Source organism: Desmodus rotundus, chromosome 7 (genome assembly GCF_022682495.2).
Source record: "Desmodus rotundus isolate HL8 chromosome 7, HLdesRot8A.1, whole genome shotgun sequence".
Taxonomy (NCBI): domain Eukaryota; kingdom Metazoa; phylum Chordata; class Mammalia; order Chiroptera; family Phyllostomidae; genus Desmodus; species Desmodus rotundus.
In genome coordinates, this window is record NC_071393.1 from 129928890 (window position 1) to 129944450 (window position 15561).

Consider the following 15561-nt stretch of genomic DNA (forward strand, 5'->3'; position numbering starts at 1 on the left):
CAAGAGTTTCCCAGCTCTGTGCTGGGTCCTGGGGGTACAGACCAATGGGACTTCTTTTCGTTGACCCCCAAGGGGTGGGGTGGGAGACAAGGACACACACACACAGCCACAGAGCCCCCAGGGAGAGGCTGAGAAAGGGGCAGGAGGACTCATTCTGGGAGCCCTGAAATTGGATGTTAGCCTGGTGTCAGGGGCAGGCAGGGGGAGTGCTCTGAGCCGCTGAGCCGAGAGTCGAAAGCGGAGGGGGAACCAGTCCCCGGCAGGGTTCTGTGCTCTTTCTGCTCACCGCTGGGGCCCCACTTCCTTCTCAGGCCCAGAGCGGGGAAAACCACCCCGCTGACTCATCAGAGGTGAGAGGAGCCTGGCAGGATGTGGGCTCAGGTGATGCCCTCAAAGAGGCCCAGGTAGGGTCCTGTCCTCCGCGTGGGCGGGCAGGTCGCGGGTCAGGGCGCAGCACCATCACCGGCTCCCAGCAGCCCCTGTCCTGGAGTCCAGCTGTCCCAGGCTTCAGATGCCGGGAGAGCAGGGATCAGAGCTCTGATGACAATGCCCGCCAACCTTTCCCCCAGCCTGGTCTGAGTTAATGAGAAATTTAGGCCCAGCCCCAGGAAGGTGTTAAACTGGGCCAGACCTGTCTGAACGCAGGTGGTATTCAGGCAACTTAATAGGGGAGGAAGCGCCTGGGTCCCTTGTCCGTTCTCTCCTCTGGTCCTCGTACAAGCCCTACAGGTATCAGGAATACAGTGCCCGGCACACATTAGGCACTTGATACATTTAAATGAATGAAACAAAACAAACAAAGCAAAGCCTTTGGAGGGGTGATGTCCCATATGGTAATCTCGGTGCGGTTTGGCTGCATGCCAGGACCTGTTTCCTGGAGAACCAGCCCCCTGCCCTCCTGGGCAGAGAGAGGAAGAGCTCCCCTGGCATAGCCACCTCCACCTCCTTCCCACAGGTCTTTGGAATTGGCCCACCACCCATGAGAATTGCTTCTCGCTCTGCCACTGGCCAAGCTAACCTTGCTGGGATGGCCAGAGAGGACTCACAGAGGAGAGCAGGAATTGCAGCTGCGATTTCTGCCTTCCACGCATAGACAAGACTCGTTGAGCTCTTGCTACGTGCCACGCCTTGTCATAGGCACATGGCACAAAGCATCTTATTTCATCCTCTCATCTGCTTTGTCAAGGAGATGTAATTGGCTCCCTTTTGCAGGCAAGGAAACTGAGTCTCAAAGAAGTTTGCTTCCTCTAGCCTGCTCAGTGAACTCCTATTCATCCTGCAAAGCCCACCTCTTGGACTAAATGAAGAGACCCTTTCTGCGTCCCTCTGAAATGGAGACAAGCCCCTTTGTTGTACCCTTCCTATACCTCTGCCTTCATCCTCATTCGCCTTCAAGCTTGGGGAGGGCAGGGCCCAGGCCTGATTCACATCCCGATGCCAGGCAGGCATGTGGCACATTAGAAGTGTGCAGTGAATTGTTTACAGGGTGCACGCATCAGCCCAAGCAAGTTCCTGCTTCCTGCTTTCTTCCTTTATCTTCTCAGAAATGCAACTTGAAATAAAATGCAGAAGTTCAAAGACTGAAGTCCCAGCTTCCTGGACCCACTCTGGCTGGTCCATCATAGTAACCTTGGGCTCCCTGTGTCACTCCTCTGTGGGCAGTGGTGCACGAACCCTACTTCTCCACGGGACAGGAAGTTGGGTCTGCCTTCCAGGGAGCCCTCAGTGGGCCAAGGCTCAGAAGATGATCTCCACACACGCTTCAGACTTTGCTTCTTCCACTGCGGTGGGAGAGAAGCCAGTTGGGAAATGACTCTAAAAGGGGGCGTTATATTTTTTCCTGGGCTGTGACCTGGCTTTCATTTCTAGGATCCCAAAGACTCAGGTGACCTTTATGTCCACAGTTGTCATTTTGCTCACGAGATGATGACAGCTTACGTTCCTAAAGTACTTTGTTGCTTTCAAAGTGTACTCATTGGCCCAGAAACAGTCACTGGTCATCTACAATGGCCCAGGATCTTTGCTGAGGAATAGCTGCTCCCTGGCCCCAAGGAGGTCGCACAGTATAGCTGGGGACACTCTCAGGAGGCCAGGTAACACCTTGTCAGGGTGACACAAATGTTTGTCCATGAAGCAGAGGCAGACATGTGGCAGGCACTCAGGGAAGAGGTGGGCAGGAGTCAATTCAAACAGCAGGATATGGGGCTTCCACACCTTCCTCATTTTATTTGCTTTTCATAGGAACCCTGTAAGCTGGGCTCGGCAAGTTTGTGTTATTGCCGTTTTAAAGATAACGTTGTTGGGGCTCAGAAAGGTTAAATAACTTGCCTAAGGTCACACAGCCAGTAAGTGATAAGGGAAAGATTCGAACCTCCAAACCCACTTCTCTTTCCACCCTGCTGCCTCTTCGTTCAGCCCTTTATTTGCCCATTCATTCATCAGCGATTCACTGGGTCAGGCACTGTGCTGGGCACGAGGCTTCACAGGAAGGAAGACGGGGAAGGCCCTGCCCTCCAGGAGTTCGTAGGTTAACAGCTGAAACTTGGAAATTGTGAGTTGGAGTCAGGGAGGAAACAGCCAAGCGAGCGAATGAGTGAGGGGGTGGGTGACCTACTTGGCCTGACCGCGTGGTCAGGCAGGCTTTGCTGAGGAGGTGACATTTAATCTGAGACCTGAAGGATGAGGAGGAGCTGGCCATGTGGGGGCCCTGGAGACGTGTGATGTCCCGTCCTAAACCTGCTCTGGGTCTAGTTGGGTGGAAACTGTGATATTTGGGGGTAAAAGTGAACAAGGACTCTACCAGCTCCTAAGAGTAACGCCGTGTCTTGCATGTGAGTGCAGTCCGTGTGTCTCCTGTCTTTGGGGCCCCCAAATTTCTGTGCGTGGGAGGTGGAGACCCAAACCCCACTCCGAGGTGGAGGAGGGAAAGGAAGCGGCAGAACCGGCGGAGCTGGTTAAGGGTCAGGACTTCAGAGCGGGACAGGCCTGGGTCCTTTCCTGGCCCTGCCGTGCTCATGTTTTCTCACGTGTGAAAGGTACAGAGATACCCGGCTTGCGGGGCTTTGTTGGGACTCAGAGGGTGGCTGTGTGCTGGGTACGTGGGGAGCGCTGAGTGAGTACTAGGGGGAGGAGGAGAGTGACATGAAAATCACATTAGTGGGATTTGCTTCCCCAGCAGGGCCCCAGCCCAGCTTCCTTTCAGAGACAAGGAGGCAGGCAGAACTGAACCTAGAAGGTTTCAGGTCGCATCAAGAGTGAAACAAGCCGGTCAGAGAAAGAAAAGTACATACGATCGCACTCATAGATGGAATCTAATGAACAAACTGAACTAACAAACAGAAGAGAAACAGACTCACAGATACAGAGAACAGACAGCTGTCGGGGGGCAGGGGGAGTGAGGGGCTGGGTGAAAAAGGTGAAGGGATTAAGCAAAGGAAAAAAACTCCTGGACACAGACAACTGTATGGTGATTACCAGAGGGAAAGGGGGTGGGGGAGGTAGAAGAGGGTGAAGGGGATAAATGGTGATGGAAGGAGACTTGACTTTGGGTGGTGAACACACAACACAATATATAGATGATGTATTATAGAACTGTACACCTGAAACCTATATAATTATATTAACCAATGTTACCCCAATACATTCAATAACTTTTCTTTTTAAAGTGACAAGAGGCAGGGCTGGATTCTTCCCCCCGACATTGCTGTGCCTGGATCTTAGATGAGGACCACCCGAGCTTGAGTAAGTCATTTTACTTCTCTCTAAGAGCTTTTTTTCTCAGGAGGCTGGATAAATGTTTACACCTGCCCCCGGTGGGTCTCGACTTCCTTATTCACTAGAGGAAGGAAGAGATCAGGGTCTGGCCTTCAGGAGCCATTCAGTTCTAAGGTTTTAAGTGTGAGCAGGACTCCCAAGTGGGGCTCCCACGCTGGGGGAAGGCTGCAGAGGCCTGTGCTGAAGGCTGGGAGGCTGCTCTTCTCTCAGATCCCCTCCTGAGAAAGAGGAAACTGTGGTTGACTTAGGCTGAACTGGCCCAAACAGGAACCAGGGCCTCCTAGGGCACAGGTCACCAGGAGTCCCCAGCCCTGGGCTTCTGTTTTTCAGGTTGAGTCCCAACAGGGGACGTCCTCAGGGGCAGCTCAGTAACCTGGAGCCTCCGGGCTGCCCAAGGAGGCTGCCTGCTCTCCCCTTCAGAAGGGCTCCTTGGTGACAGACATCCTAGACCTCCGCCCAGCCCACCTGGCAGAGGTGGTCGAGCCTCAGCAAGGGCCCGAGTCACTGGAGGAGCACCCTGGTAGGTTTCATCAGGGGACAGGCTGAGTCGCACCATCACCCACCTCATCCCGGCCAACTGGGGCTGGACATTGGGAAGGGCCTGTTTGCTGTTGTCACTATTATTATCAGGGAAGGAAAGTGTGGTTCAGAGACGTGAAGTGACTTGCCTGAGGTCACACAGGGCGTCAGCTGGCTGCTGGAGACAGGGGGACTTGAGGCCCATGCCCCAAGACAGCACTGACACAATTGTCACAACTGTGCCCGCCTGCCTGCCCCCACTTCCCAGTACACACTCACTCGACAGGGACTCAGCGATGGGCAAAAGCATTTTTAAATGTTTGCATTTCTTTTCTAAAAGCATTTATGGTCTAATGCTTAATTACGTTTCTGGCTCCCGTTTCCTATGAAGAAGGTGGCCCCTCGGTCTGCGCTGTCCCATACGGTAGCCACGGGCCACAGGGGGCTGGTGAGCCCTTGAGAAGTAGGCGTCTGGGCTAGATGTGCTGTGAGTGCAGACACCTACTGCGTTCCCAAGACTCGATGTGAAAAAACAAAAGAATGTAAGCATCTCTTTCATCATTTTTATATTGATGACGTGGAAATGATAATATTTTCGGCACAAATGAGTCGCACCTGTTTCTCTTTACTTGTCAGTGTGGCTATAAGGACACGCGGCATGGAGTTGCAATTGTGGCCCATGTCCTAATTCTACTGGTGTGACTGATGCTGCTCGGGGTGGCCCTGCTGCTGGGGGCATGGGGTCATGCTGAGACAGGGGAGCCAGAACAAGGAGGCAGGATGGCCATGCCGAGTGGCTGCCATTCGCTTCTCAGACACGTTTCCCAGGGAGGCTGCACAGATGGGGTTGGAAGCTCTGGCCAGACTCAGATGTCGGTTCTGCTGCATTCAAACCTACAACCAGCCGTGCAAGGCCAGGCCGTGGGCTTTGGAACCAGACAGTTCCAATCTCTGCAACACCATCTCTTCAGTGTGTGACCTTGGACTAGCTGCTCAGCCCGGAGCCTTAGTTTCTTCATCTGTAAAATGGGAATCCAGCCCAGAGCCTCCAGAAAGTCCTTAAGAGGATCAAATGAGGCAAAGTACATATAGCACCTGACACAGGACTTGGCACTGCCGGAGAGCAGTAAGTTTTGGGTTAATAGTGTTTGGGATCTGCCCCTTGCCAAGGCCCCAGTTGACCTCTCCTTGCTTACCTGGTCCTTGGGTACAAATGGGCAGGTTGGCGGTTGGCACGTGTGGATGCAGCGGCCTCAGCAGTGGCTGGGCCCCGCGTCTTGTCAGCCAGGCTCTGCTCAATGGCCATCTGGACCAGCTCATCCTCGCTCAGGCTGCTGTACAGGCTGTACTCCTCATTCCCAATGGCGCGCTGTCCACCCGGAGCGCTCACCTCCGTGGCCATCCTCCTGCGCCTCTGGCCCTGGCCTCTGGGGGAGACCCTCAGCAGGGAGGAGGAGGAGGCAGTGAATCAGAAAGCCCTGTGAGGACACCCAAACCATCCTGGTCACCAACAGTATTGAAAGATAGCTACGTTTACCTGCTGAGAAGACTGTGCTATCTTCCTTCAACTGCACAGTTTTTACCCATTCATTTTGTTATAGGATCACCTAAGCACTCACTTGTCTACCCATGCCCCCACTCATCTATTCGCCAGTCCCCCCACCTACCAACCACCCATCCCACCATTCACCCATCTGTCCATTTATTCATCCCTCCATGCATCCAGCTGTCCACTCACCCAGTCATTTATCCATCCACCCTCCCATCTGTCCACTTATCCATCCATTTATCCAACCATCTAATCATCCATCTGCACAATCATTCATGCTCCTATCCACTCACCTATCTGTCTAAGCACCCAGCATCCACCCATCCCTCCGTTACCTACCCTCTGATCGTTCCATCTGTCCACCCACCCATCTATTTTCCATGCATCCTCCCATCCATCCCACTATACATCTGACCAACCGTCTGCTCACCCGCCATTCTTTCTTCCACTCCAGACAGCCTATGTATGCATACATGTGTGCGTGCTTCACTAACTGAGAGGTTACTTATTGAGCACCCACTCTGTGTCGGGCACTCCTCTAAGCATTGGTGATACAATGATGACCCCTGGCAGACAAACATCCCTGCCCTCGTGGCGCTTACACAACAGCGCTTACACTCCTCCCTTCCAATTAGCCAAGAACACCCCATCCTGGCATTTTCCCATTCCTTTGCCCTGTGCTGGGGGCTGAGAGTGTCAGAGATAAGTCAGATGCAGGCTCGTTCCTTAAAATCTCAGGGTCTAGTTAAAATCAATTGTTAAAATAATTTGCCATGTTAATTCCAGGAAGGAAAGAAAGAAAAGAAAGAAAAGAAAGAAAGAAAGAAAGAAAGAAAGAAAGAAAGAAAGAAAGAAAGAAAGAAAGAAAGAAAGAAAAGGAAAGGAAAGGAAAGGAAAGGAAAGGAAAGGAAAGGAAAGGAAAGGAAAGAAGGAAGGAAAGAAAGAGGGAAGGAAGGAAGGAAGGGGGGAGGGAAAGAGAGAGAAAGAAAAGAAAAAAAAAAACCAAAAACTGCCTCAAGGAGAAATGGACTCTGGTTGGGTCAACTGCTTTTAGGAAAGAAAGTAAAATCAGCTAAGCCTGATTTTCCTTTTGACCGGCTGACATGCAGCGTTGACTCTGGGTCAGTGGTTCTTAGCCCTGGCTGAACATTAGAATCACGTGAGGTCTTTTGAAAATACCAGTGCTATAATTTGGTTTGCTCGGCAAATATTCATCCCTCTCCCTGGAGGCAGAGTTTCCTTCCCTCCCCATTGAAATTTGGCTTGACCATGGACTTCCTCTGGCCAGTGAATGTTGGTGGACATGATAAAGCAGCCGCTTGCTTGACTTGTGCTTGTGCAGTGAGGCCTGCTCTTCTGCCATCACTAAGAGAAGAGCGCCCCCTGGAGGCACTGCCCTGACCAGGGCCCCAGAGTGAACCCACCTGGGGCAGCCTGAGCCCCACCTGCACAAAGGAGCCCCGCCCAGCAGGGCCTGCGCCTGAAGCTGAGCAGCTTAGGTCAGCCTGCCTGCAGTGGACTTGCAGCCCCAGAGCATGAAAATAAATGCTCACTTGGGGTGTTTTTTTGTGCAGCCTTCTCGTTGCTCTGGTTAACGGATACCCAAAAGACTAGGTCCCGCACTTCACAAAGAGGATATCCACATGGCCAATAACCAGACATAAGGGCGACTAATTTACTAACAGTTTGGGGGAAATTCAAATTAAGACCCCAATGCAGCACCACTGCACACCCACCAGAATGGCTCAGGTGAAAAGATGGGAAGCAGCAAGTGTAGGGAAAGATGTGGAGCACCCAGAATGCTCACTCCGTGTGTGGGAGTGTCAAAAGGCGAAACCAGCTGGGAAGTCAATGGCGTTTGCTAACGCGGAACACACACATGTGCAGTGACTCCTCAGTTCCACTCCTAGCTCTGTGCCCAAGGGAATTATGTGCATACATCCACCAAGAGACAAGTCCAAGAATACTTGTAGCAGTACTGTGTTATTCATAATAAAACCTATGGGATACTCCCCAGATGTCTATGAACATTTGGATAGATTACTACCTTGTGTACATTCACGTGAAAGGTAGTGCGCACTAATGAAATAGACACATTGTCACCACACACAACAGGATGAATGTCACCGACCACAGCGAGCGAAAGAAGTCAAATAACAAAGAACATAGACACGTGATTCAATGTACATGAAGTTCAAGAAGTTTACAAGAAGTTCTGCATCTCATTGAGATCTTTGGTTTAGCTCTGTGCTATTGAACCCCAAATACGGTCCCTGGGGGGTCCCCAATGGCAACTTCAACAGGTTCGCTGTATGTGTGGAGTTCGGCATTGTTCACGAGGGAATAGGGAACCAGGCAGGAGTGGAAGGATCTTAGATATGGATGTCAGGAACTCTAAGGTCTAGTTTCAATTCTGCAACTTCCGAGCTATGTGACCTTGGTCAAGTCACTTCTCCTTTCTGGGCCTCATTCCTTTATCAGTAAAAATAGGAATGAGACGACCCACTTCCCCATGGTGTAGGAGCAATTCATGAGCTGCCACCTGCGTGGGCAGCTTGTAGGGGTTAAGCAGGCAGTTGATGGGGACCCCTCCAGCCCCTCACCCCATGGCAGCTGTTGGCCCTGCTACGGCCTGATCAGAGGCTTGTGGACAGCAGTCAGCTGCTGTGCCCTTCCCTGACCAGATGCTAAGGGAGGTAAAGGCAGCCAGCTGGTGGTCTCCTGGGGCAGCCAGTATCCAGCAGCCAATTGCAGACTTGCCAGGCCCTTCCCCATGCCCAGGACAGCGTTCAGAGCCTTTTCCATTTACCAATAATTTTATGGCATTGCCCTGACAGCAACCCTAGAAGGAAAGAGCATTTTTTATTGAATTAATGTATTGATTCCTCAACCCCACCACTCCTCCCATAAGGAACTGATGCTCCCATTTTACAGATGAGGCATTTAAGGTCTGGGGAGGGAAGGGAATGGTTTGCCCAAAGACAGATGGCTGGAAAGATGGGATCTGGGGCCCAGTCTTCCTAACTCAAATCCAGCGCTCCTTCTGGGAATTCCAGGAACACGGATCCAAGTAACTGGCACACACAGGGTCCGAGCAGACGGGCGTCCTCGCCCAGCCTGGCCACCTGGCCTACACCTGTGCCATGGGCACCACATCCTGGTCTCGGCCCATACAGGTGGACGAGGTGAGGGCTGACCTTGAAAAGACTTTGAGGGAGAGGGCCTACCCCACGGTGAGCTCAGCCATTTCTTGCTTTCCCCACTGAGATCCTCAGTTTTTTAGGGTCCTTGGGTAAGTTGCTCATTTCTACAATCTTCATGCGCAGAATGGAGACACTAGGAGTGAGTGCTATTATTTTAGGGTTGGCGGTAGAATCAAGAGGGCTCAGTGTGCACAGGCTTAGTGCTGGGCCTTGCTTGATACCAGGCTGCTTCAGGACGGGACTCCGCATCGCTGAGCCTATGCAGTCAGTAGCTGGGATGTCTGCCAGGGACTGGGGGCCTCTTCCCAAGGGCAGATGGGGCAGTTCAGCCTTAGCACAAGTGGACAGTTATGAAGTTGCCTGTGGGGTCAGCTCGACCAGGTTCAAATCACAGCGTTACTGTTTATTAGCTGTGTGACCTCTTAGAATCTCACCTTCTCCACCTGTAAAATGGGCATAACAGTTCCTATGTCACGGTGAGGTAAGGGTGGGGTGGGAAACAGAAATCCTGGGTGATGCCTTCCCCCTCTTTTGGCCTCAGTCTCCCCTCATCTTCATGCTGCCCAACTTGATTTCTGAAGCCTCTGCTTGGGGGCTGGGCCAGGTTCCAGGCCAGAGTCCTGGAGAGAGGCCAGCACTCTCAAGGGGCCCTCTGGCAGGCTGATGGGGACAAAAAATAGCCTTTCCCAGGGAAAGGAGAGTACGGCGGGCTTTGCCAGCAGAGGGGGCAGTGCTCAAGTGTGGCCAGCCCAAGGCCAGCTCGGGGTGCATGAGCAAGATGGGGCCACCCCTGGGGCCTTGGGGGCTCCTCTTTTGCCCCTTCATAGCATCCCAAATGTTGGCTCCAGGGGAGTCCCTGCCTCTCCCAGGTGGCATCTGTAAAATGAGGACAGCAGTGGCTGTGACAGGCTTCCCTGAACTAACACCAAAAGCACTCAGAACAGTGTTCTTTGAAGTCAGGACTCAGTTTCTTTATCCGTGAAATGGGCACAGACACATGGGCCCTTGCAGAGCTGCGGTGAGTGTTAAATAACAGCATTTGAAAAAGCGATCCTTCCTTTCCCCGGTTTCTTCCCTTCCTCCTCCAATCCAGGGTACAGCCAGGGTAGTGGGGTCTGGCCCCAGTGGGCAGGGTGGGGTCTCTGAGGCTCTTTGGGGGGCTTCAGTGGGAGAAGTAGCTCACTGGGTATCTCATCAAAAAATTGAGGGTGGGAAACATGGCTGGGAGGGTGGGGGACAAGAAGGAACTGGCAGCCATCCTCCAGGACACCAAGTGCCCCCTCAGCCAGGGACTTGGGTCAGGAGTGTAAGCCGGGACAAGCCCCTTCCCGTCCTCAGGCCCCTTCCCATCACTTTCCTTCCTCCCCTCCCTTCCCCTCCCATCCTCTCTCCTCCTCTCTCTTCCCCTTCCCTCCCCTTCCCTTCCCGGCCTGGTCACCTGGCCAGTCATCCTTCCAGATGCAGTTCATGCATCTCCTCCACCAGGAAGCCCCCCTGATTTGATGTCTGAGGCATCCTGAGCTAAGTCCAAGGGCACCACTTGTGTTCTATTGCTATTGGCCTGTCTTCCTACAGAGTCGGGAAACTTCTGAAGAGCAGTTTATATATAATTATCTATCTGTCTATCTATCTATCTATCTATCTATCTATCTATCTAATCATCAAAGGCAGTCCTAACAACTGGTGGCTTGGCCTCACCTGGGCTACATGAAGAAGTGGGGAATTGACCTGGGCTGTTCCTCCGCCTCCAGGGTCCTCGACCCTGTTCCCTGGAACGCCCGAGAAGTTTATGTTGAAGTTTATCTTTTGGACCTGCTGTTCCCCGGGGCCAGGAGGGTCCTGAGGAGGCTGAGGAGACGCTGTTCGCTGGAGGGCTTGTGGCAGTAAAGCAATGACGTGCTCTCTCCCCTTCCTGGTCTTACTGCTTTAAAGCCTAAACCATAAACATGGCTGGTGCTCCTGGGCCCCTGCACTGCTTCTGGCCGCTTTCATGTACTGCACCATTTGACCTTCTCAATCCCTGGGGGAGGAGAGTAAGAGTCTTCCCATTGGCCGGATGGGAAGACTGAGGCCCCCACTGCAAGTGGCAGAGTGGGTGGAGACCAGGCCCGCCCGCTCTTCTTCACATCAGACCCTCTGACAATAAGTATTTGATCAGTGGCTGGGAGTTAGTTACTCTGGAAGTTTCTGCTCTGGCTAATGGGTGAGCCGACCTTGGGGGAAGGGAGAGTGGAGTCCAGTCCACCTCACTTGACCACCACCCCTCCACCCCGCAGAAGGGGCCGAGGTCAAAGCCCCAGGCGGGCTTCTGCCAGGGGGCAGTCCTGGCCAGGCCTCTGCTGCTGGGGTCCAGGGCCTCACAGCTGTTGGGCGTTTAAGCCTTCTGTAAGGCCTCTAAAGATGCTACAAAGCTCCTCCCAGCATCACTAATCCCAGACTTTGATGCTGGTTACAAGCTCTTGGCTTCCCTCGGGCGCCAGGACCTTAGGCTCCTGAGCTTGGGCCAGGGTTGCTGGATGTTACCAGGGGGGGTCTGCTCAGGGCTGCAGGCCTCAGCTGATCCCACAATGCAGGATCATCTCCCTGTTGACTGGAGGGGAAGCTGAGGCCAGAGAAGGGTCATGACTGGCCCAAGGTCACCCAGGTAGGAGGTGATGGCCAGGGGTTTGAACCTGTCCAAAGCTGGCTCTGCTCCTGCTCACACTCTGTGCCTGTTGTAGGTGGGGGGAGAGGGGAAGGTGGGGGGAAGGGGGAAGGTGTTGGGGAGGGAGGGCATCAACCCAAAACTCTGTCCAAAATGGAGTTGCTGTGAGTACCAGTTAAGAAAAACATCCATGAATGTCAAGTTTTCATCTTATTTCTCTGGGCCCCAAGCTGTCGAATCTCCTGGCCCCTGAGTCACCTTAACCTTAGCCCCGAGTGGAGGACACTTCTCTCCCCTCCTGGCCCAGGGGTCTTGGCCCAGCACAGCTACCCCTCCCGTGCCTCTCCTGGCCCATCTCCCTGTCCTTCTCCTTTGGCAGCCAGATCCATCTGTGGGGTCCAGCCACATGCAGGTCTGGACACAGGATTCCAGGCCCCTGACCCAGCTCCTGCCCAGGGCTTGGGGAATGCCAGGCCCCGCCATCTGTGCCAACAGCCTGGGATGGGAGTGAGGAAGGACCGGGCTTGCTGGTCCAGGCTGAGCTTCCAGCAGCACTTACCCTCCCCCACCCTCACCCCCCCACTCCAGTGCAGTGGGCTCAGCCCTGTTCTGGGCACGAGGAGAGCAGGAACCCTCACCTTGGCCCCTGGGCAGCAGAAGGTTCTGGAAGCTCTAGCTCCAGACTGCAGCATGGGAAGGCCTGGGTGGGGTAGGCAGGGTTGCTCTCCCTAGGCCCCTCTTTCCGGGGGCCCAACCTCGGGGCTGGCTGCAAATCTTTAAATCGAGATCACACGAAAATCATCTAAGATCTTTCTCCTTTCTATCCCCACCCCCTTATCTGCCCCTTTAGTTAAATCCCCTTTAGTTAAATCTTTTCTTCTCCTCTCTCTGCTTTCCTTGTCTCCTCTCTATTTTCCACCCCTCTCTTCTCCACCTCTCTCTTCTGTGCCCTTTTCTTTATAAAGTTCAGGCAGGTTCAGAATCACTCACTTTTATATCACCACTACCTTCCCCAACATTTCTCTTAACCACAGAGCTCTTAGCAGCCTCGTTCACTGTCCTGGGCGTTAGCTGGTCCAGGAGATGGCACTAAGGATGAGAAGTAGAGATACCAACCAGTCCTGTGACAGCTGCCTCCTCCAGGCAGCCTGACCCTCAGCAGCTTGGACATGGAAGGATGTTGATCAGGTCCAGAGATATTTTTGGGTCTCCTTTGGGAAGGTGCTCCTGGATCTAGCCTGGCCTTGATCTGCAGGCATGTTAGGACGCCCGGACTGTGCCAGGGATGGGTCTTTTTACTGCTATGTCAGTCCCCTGAGAGGCTGCTGAGGGCCGTGGCTTTGAATGTGGGCACTGGAGGCTAACTGACCAAGAGGCCAGGATTTGATCCCCAGCTTCAACACCTCCTAGCTGTCTGGCTTTAGGAAATACCCTTAACCTCTCGGACCCTTAGTTTCCACATCTGTAAAATGGGAATGACACTCCCTCTAACCCACGATGCCTTCGGCAAGAGTCACTAAGAGAATTGCCACAGGCTCAGGGCCCCATTCCGGGCTGGTAGCAAGGGCTCGGCAAACGCTCGTGGATGCTGATCGATCAATTGTCAGGTCACCGGGGTGGGTTATATGGGACCCCTACCCCAAGGAGGAGAAAGAGGACCTCCCTCCCCCATGGGGCACTCACGGCCTGGCCTATTTGTGCAAGAACGGGTGATGCAACCAGAACGATGCCAGGTGGAGGCCTCTGCCAGCCCCCGAGGTGGGTGTGCTATAAACATGTCTGCCACCCGCTGTTGGACCCCGTCCAACTGTTGTGAAAGTGACTAGAGCACTTGCCCCTGGCTGCCTCACTGCGCTCTGCCCCAGGCCACTGAGGGCAGATGTGGGGCCGGGGCTGGTGTGCTGCCCCACTGGCTCAGCTGGGACCCCTGTGAGCTCCCTCCAGCACCGGCCTCAGGCACAAGCTTTCCCTTCATTGAGGTGGCTCTTCTGTCCAGTGCTGGAGGGGCGGGGCAGGGGGAGTGACGGACTAGGCCCCGGCCCAGCCTCAGGTCTCCATCATTTACCTGTCCTCCCTAACAGTCGCACCTCACTGCCTCCTCATTCCAGTCCATTCCCTTGGCTTCCTGAAGTCAGATCCTGCCTGCCCTTCCTCTGCTCAAAAACAATCAGATTATGCCCTGGCCAGTGTGGCTCAGTTGGTTGGAATACCGTCTTATAAACCAAAAGGTCACGGGCCTGGTTCCTAGTCAGGGCACACACCTGGGTTGTGGGTTTGATCCCCCGTCAGGACTGCATGCGAGAGGCAATGTACCAATATTTCTCTCTCACATCGATGTTTCCCTCCCTTCCCCTCTCTTTAAAATCAATAACCATATCCTTGAGTGGGTATAAAAAAAACCAATCAGAATATGTTCCATCTTCTTGACTGACCTGGAGGGGTCTGCCTCTGCCTCTAGCTGCCCCTCCCAGATTCACCCCCACTTCTGACCTTCCCCGGCCTTTGCTGGAGCCACACTGCACTACTGACAGACACCCAGGTCCGTCTCGACTGTCTGCCTTGTCCCAGCTGTCCCACCCTGTCCCTCCACCTGTAAGTCCCTCTCCCTGCCCTTCTGCCTGATGACATCCCTTCCATCCTTTCAAAAGCCCTCTCCTGGTTGAGTGTGCCCTCACATTTACACACACACGCGCACACACGTATCCTTGCATCTCTGCATTCCCACGTAGCATTTCTCCTTGCTTACACAGAGCCATGGTTTTTGTTTCCAAATTCTATTTCCTCTCCCAAAGCCCAAGCCATGGCAGGCACAGCCCATGGCAACTTTGTGGCTCTTGTCCCCATGATACTGGGCACACACAGGCACTCCATAAATGTCACATGAAATGGGTGTACCCATGCGTGACAATATCTATTCACCCAAAATAAAAGCATTTCTGAAAGTCATTTGTCTGATACATATTGCCCAAGGCCTGCGAGCCAACAATGGCATCATTGAAAACTCCTTTTGCATTTCCATTTTTAGAAGTGCACAGCGGAGTGATTTCTGAACAAGAGTCGTCCACAAGAACGGATAAGTACATGCAAACGGCTGTCCCCCAGATCCGAGACGAAAGTCACCAGCGTGATTTCTAACTCAAAAGAACAGGAGAGGGAGACGCGAGAAAGTAGCTTGACTAGAAGCGGTTCCGAATAAGCCAGCCAAACAGCCTCACTCAAGGTCTGCATAAGGAAGTTGAAAGCATGCATTACCTGCTAGGTCTGAAACAAGGGGACCGGTCAGGGGTAAGAAAGAGGATTTTCCTGAGGGTGTCTTAATTCAGCACATGCTCCCTGAGCGCTCCTTCCGCCCGGGCCCTGAGCGTCTGGCTGCTCTGCCTGGCAGCTCGGAAACGCTCTCCCTTGAAGCAGGGAGTTTATTTCGGGCCCACCGCATGACCAATGATAGCAAGCCAAAGTATAAGATGTTATGAATCTCAGATTTCCTGTTTGGAGACTGCACGGAGGAAGCTGTGGTCCTGCCTTCAGCCCCTGCAGGGTGCACCAGCCCCGCACTTCGCTTCAGAGAGCACCTCGGAGCGTTGGCCCTCACGTGACGTCATCATTTGTGATCCTTGACATGGAGGCCATATATGGGTATGTTTCTGGAAGTACCCAGGAGGGAGCGAGAGGGGAGAGAGAAGCAGAGGGTAAGAGACAGAGAGACAGGAAAAGAGACTGGAGAGACAGAACCGGAGATAAGGAGACAAGAGCGAGGGTGGGAGAGATGACGAGAGGCAAGAAAAGACGAAAAAGAGGAAAAATGAAGAGAGATGATGGAGAGAAAAAAGGGAAAGGAAGAGGCAGAAAGCAGAGAGAGAGGATTAGGAATA

At 53.3% G+C, this 15561-nt stretch overlaps 1 protein-coding gene and 1 long non-coding RNA gene across 5 annotated transcripts in view; one reads left to right on the top strand and one right to left on the bottom strand.

The window, feature by feature from the left end:
• ASB2 (ankyrin repeat and SOCS box containing 2) overlaps positions 1–15242 on the bottom strand; it is a 38436-nt gene extending 23194 nt beyond the window's left edge. Inside the window, exons 1-2 of one of the 4 annotated variants that reach the window (XM_045202033.3) lie at positions 14942–15242; positions 5490–5771 (exon numbers count right to left, since the gene is read on the bottom strand). In XM_045202033.3, coding sequence (XP_045057968.1) covers positions 5490–5695 — 206 coding nt within the window. In that variant the 5' untranslated portion in view covers positions 5696–5771; positions 14942–15242. The remainder of the gene's footprint in view (positions 1–5489; positions 5772–14941) is intronic. The other 3 variants (XM_045202032.2, XM_053928924.2, XM_024568223.4) reach the window with 3 other exon arrangements.
• Positions 2577–14764, top strand: LOC123480549 (uncharacterized). Its single transcript, XR_006656603.2, has 3 exons — positions 2577–2831; positions 3666–3741; positions 14715–14764. It is a non-coding gene; the product is annotated as an uncharacterized lncRNA (long non-coding RNA).
• Positions 15243–15561: the final 319 nt, after the last annotated feature.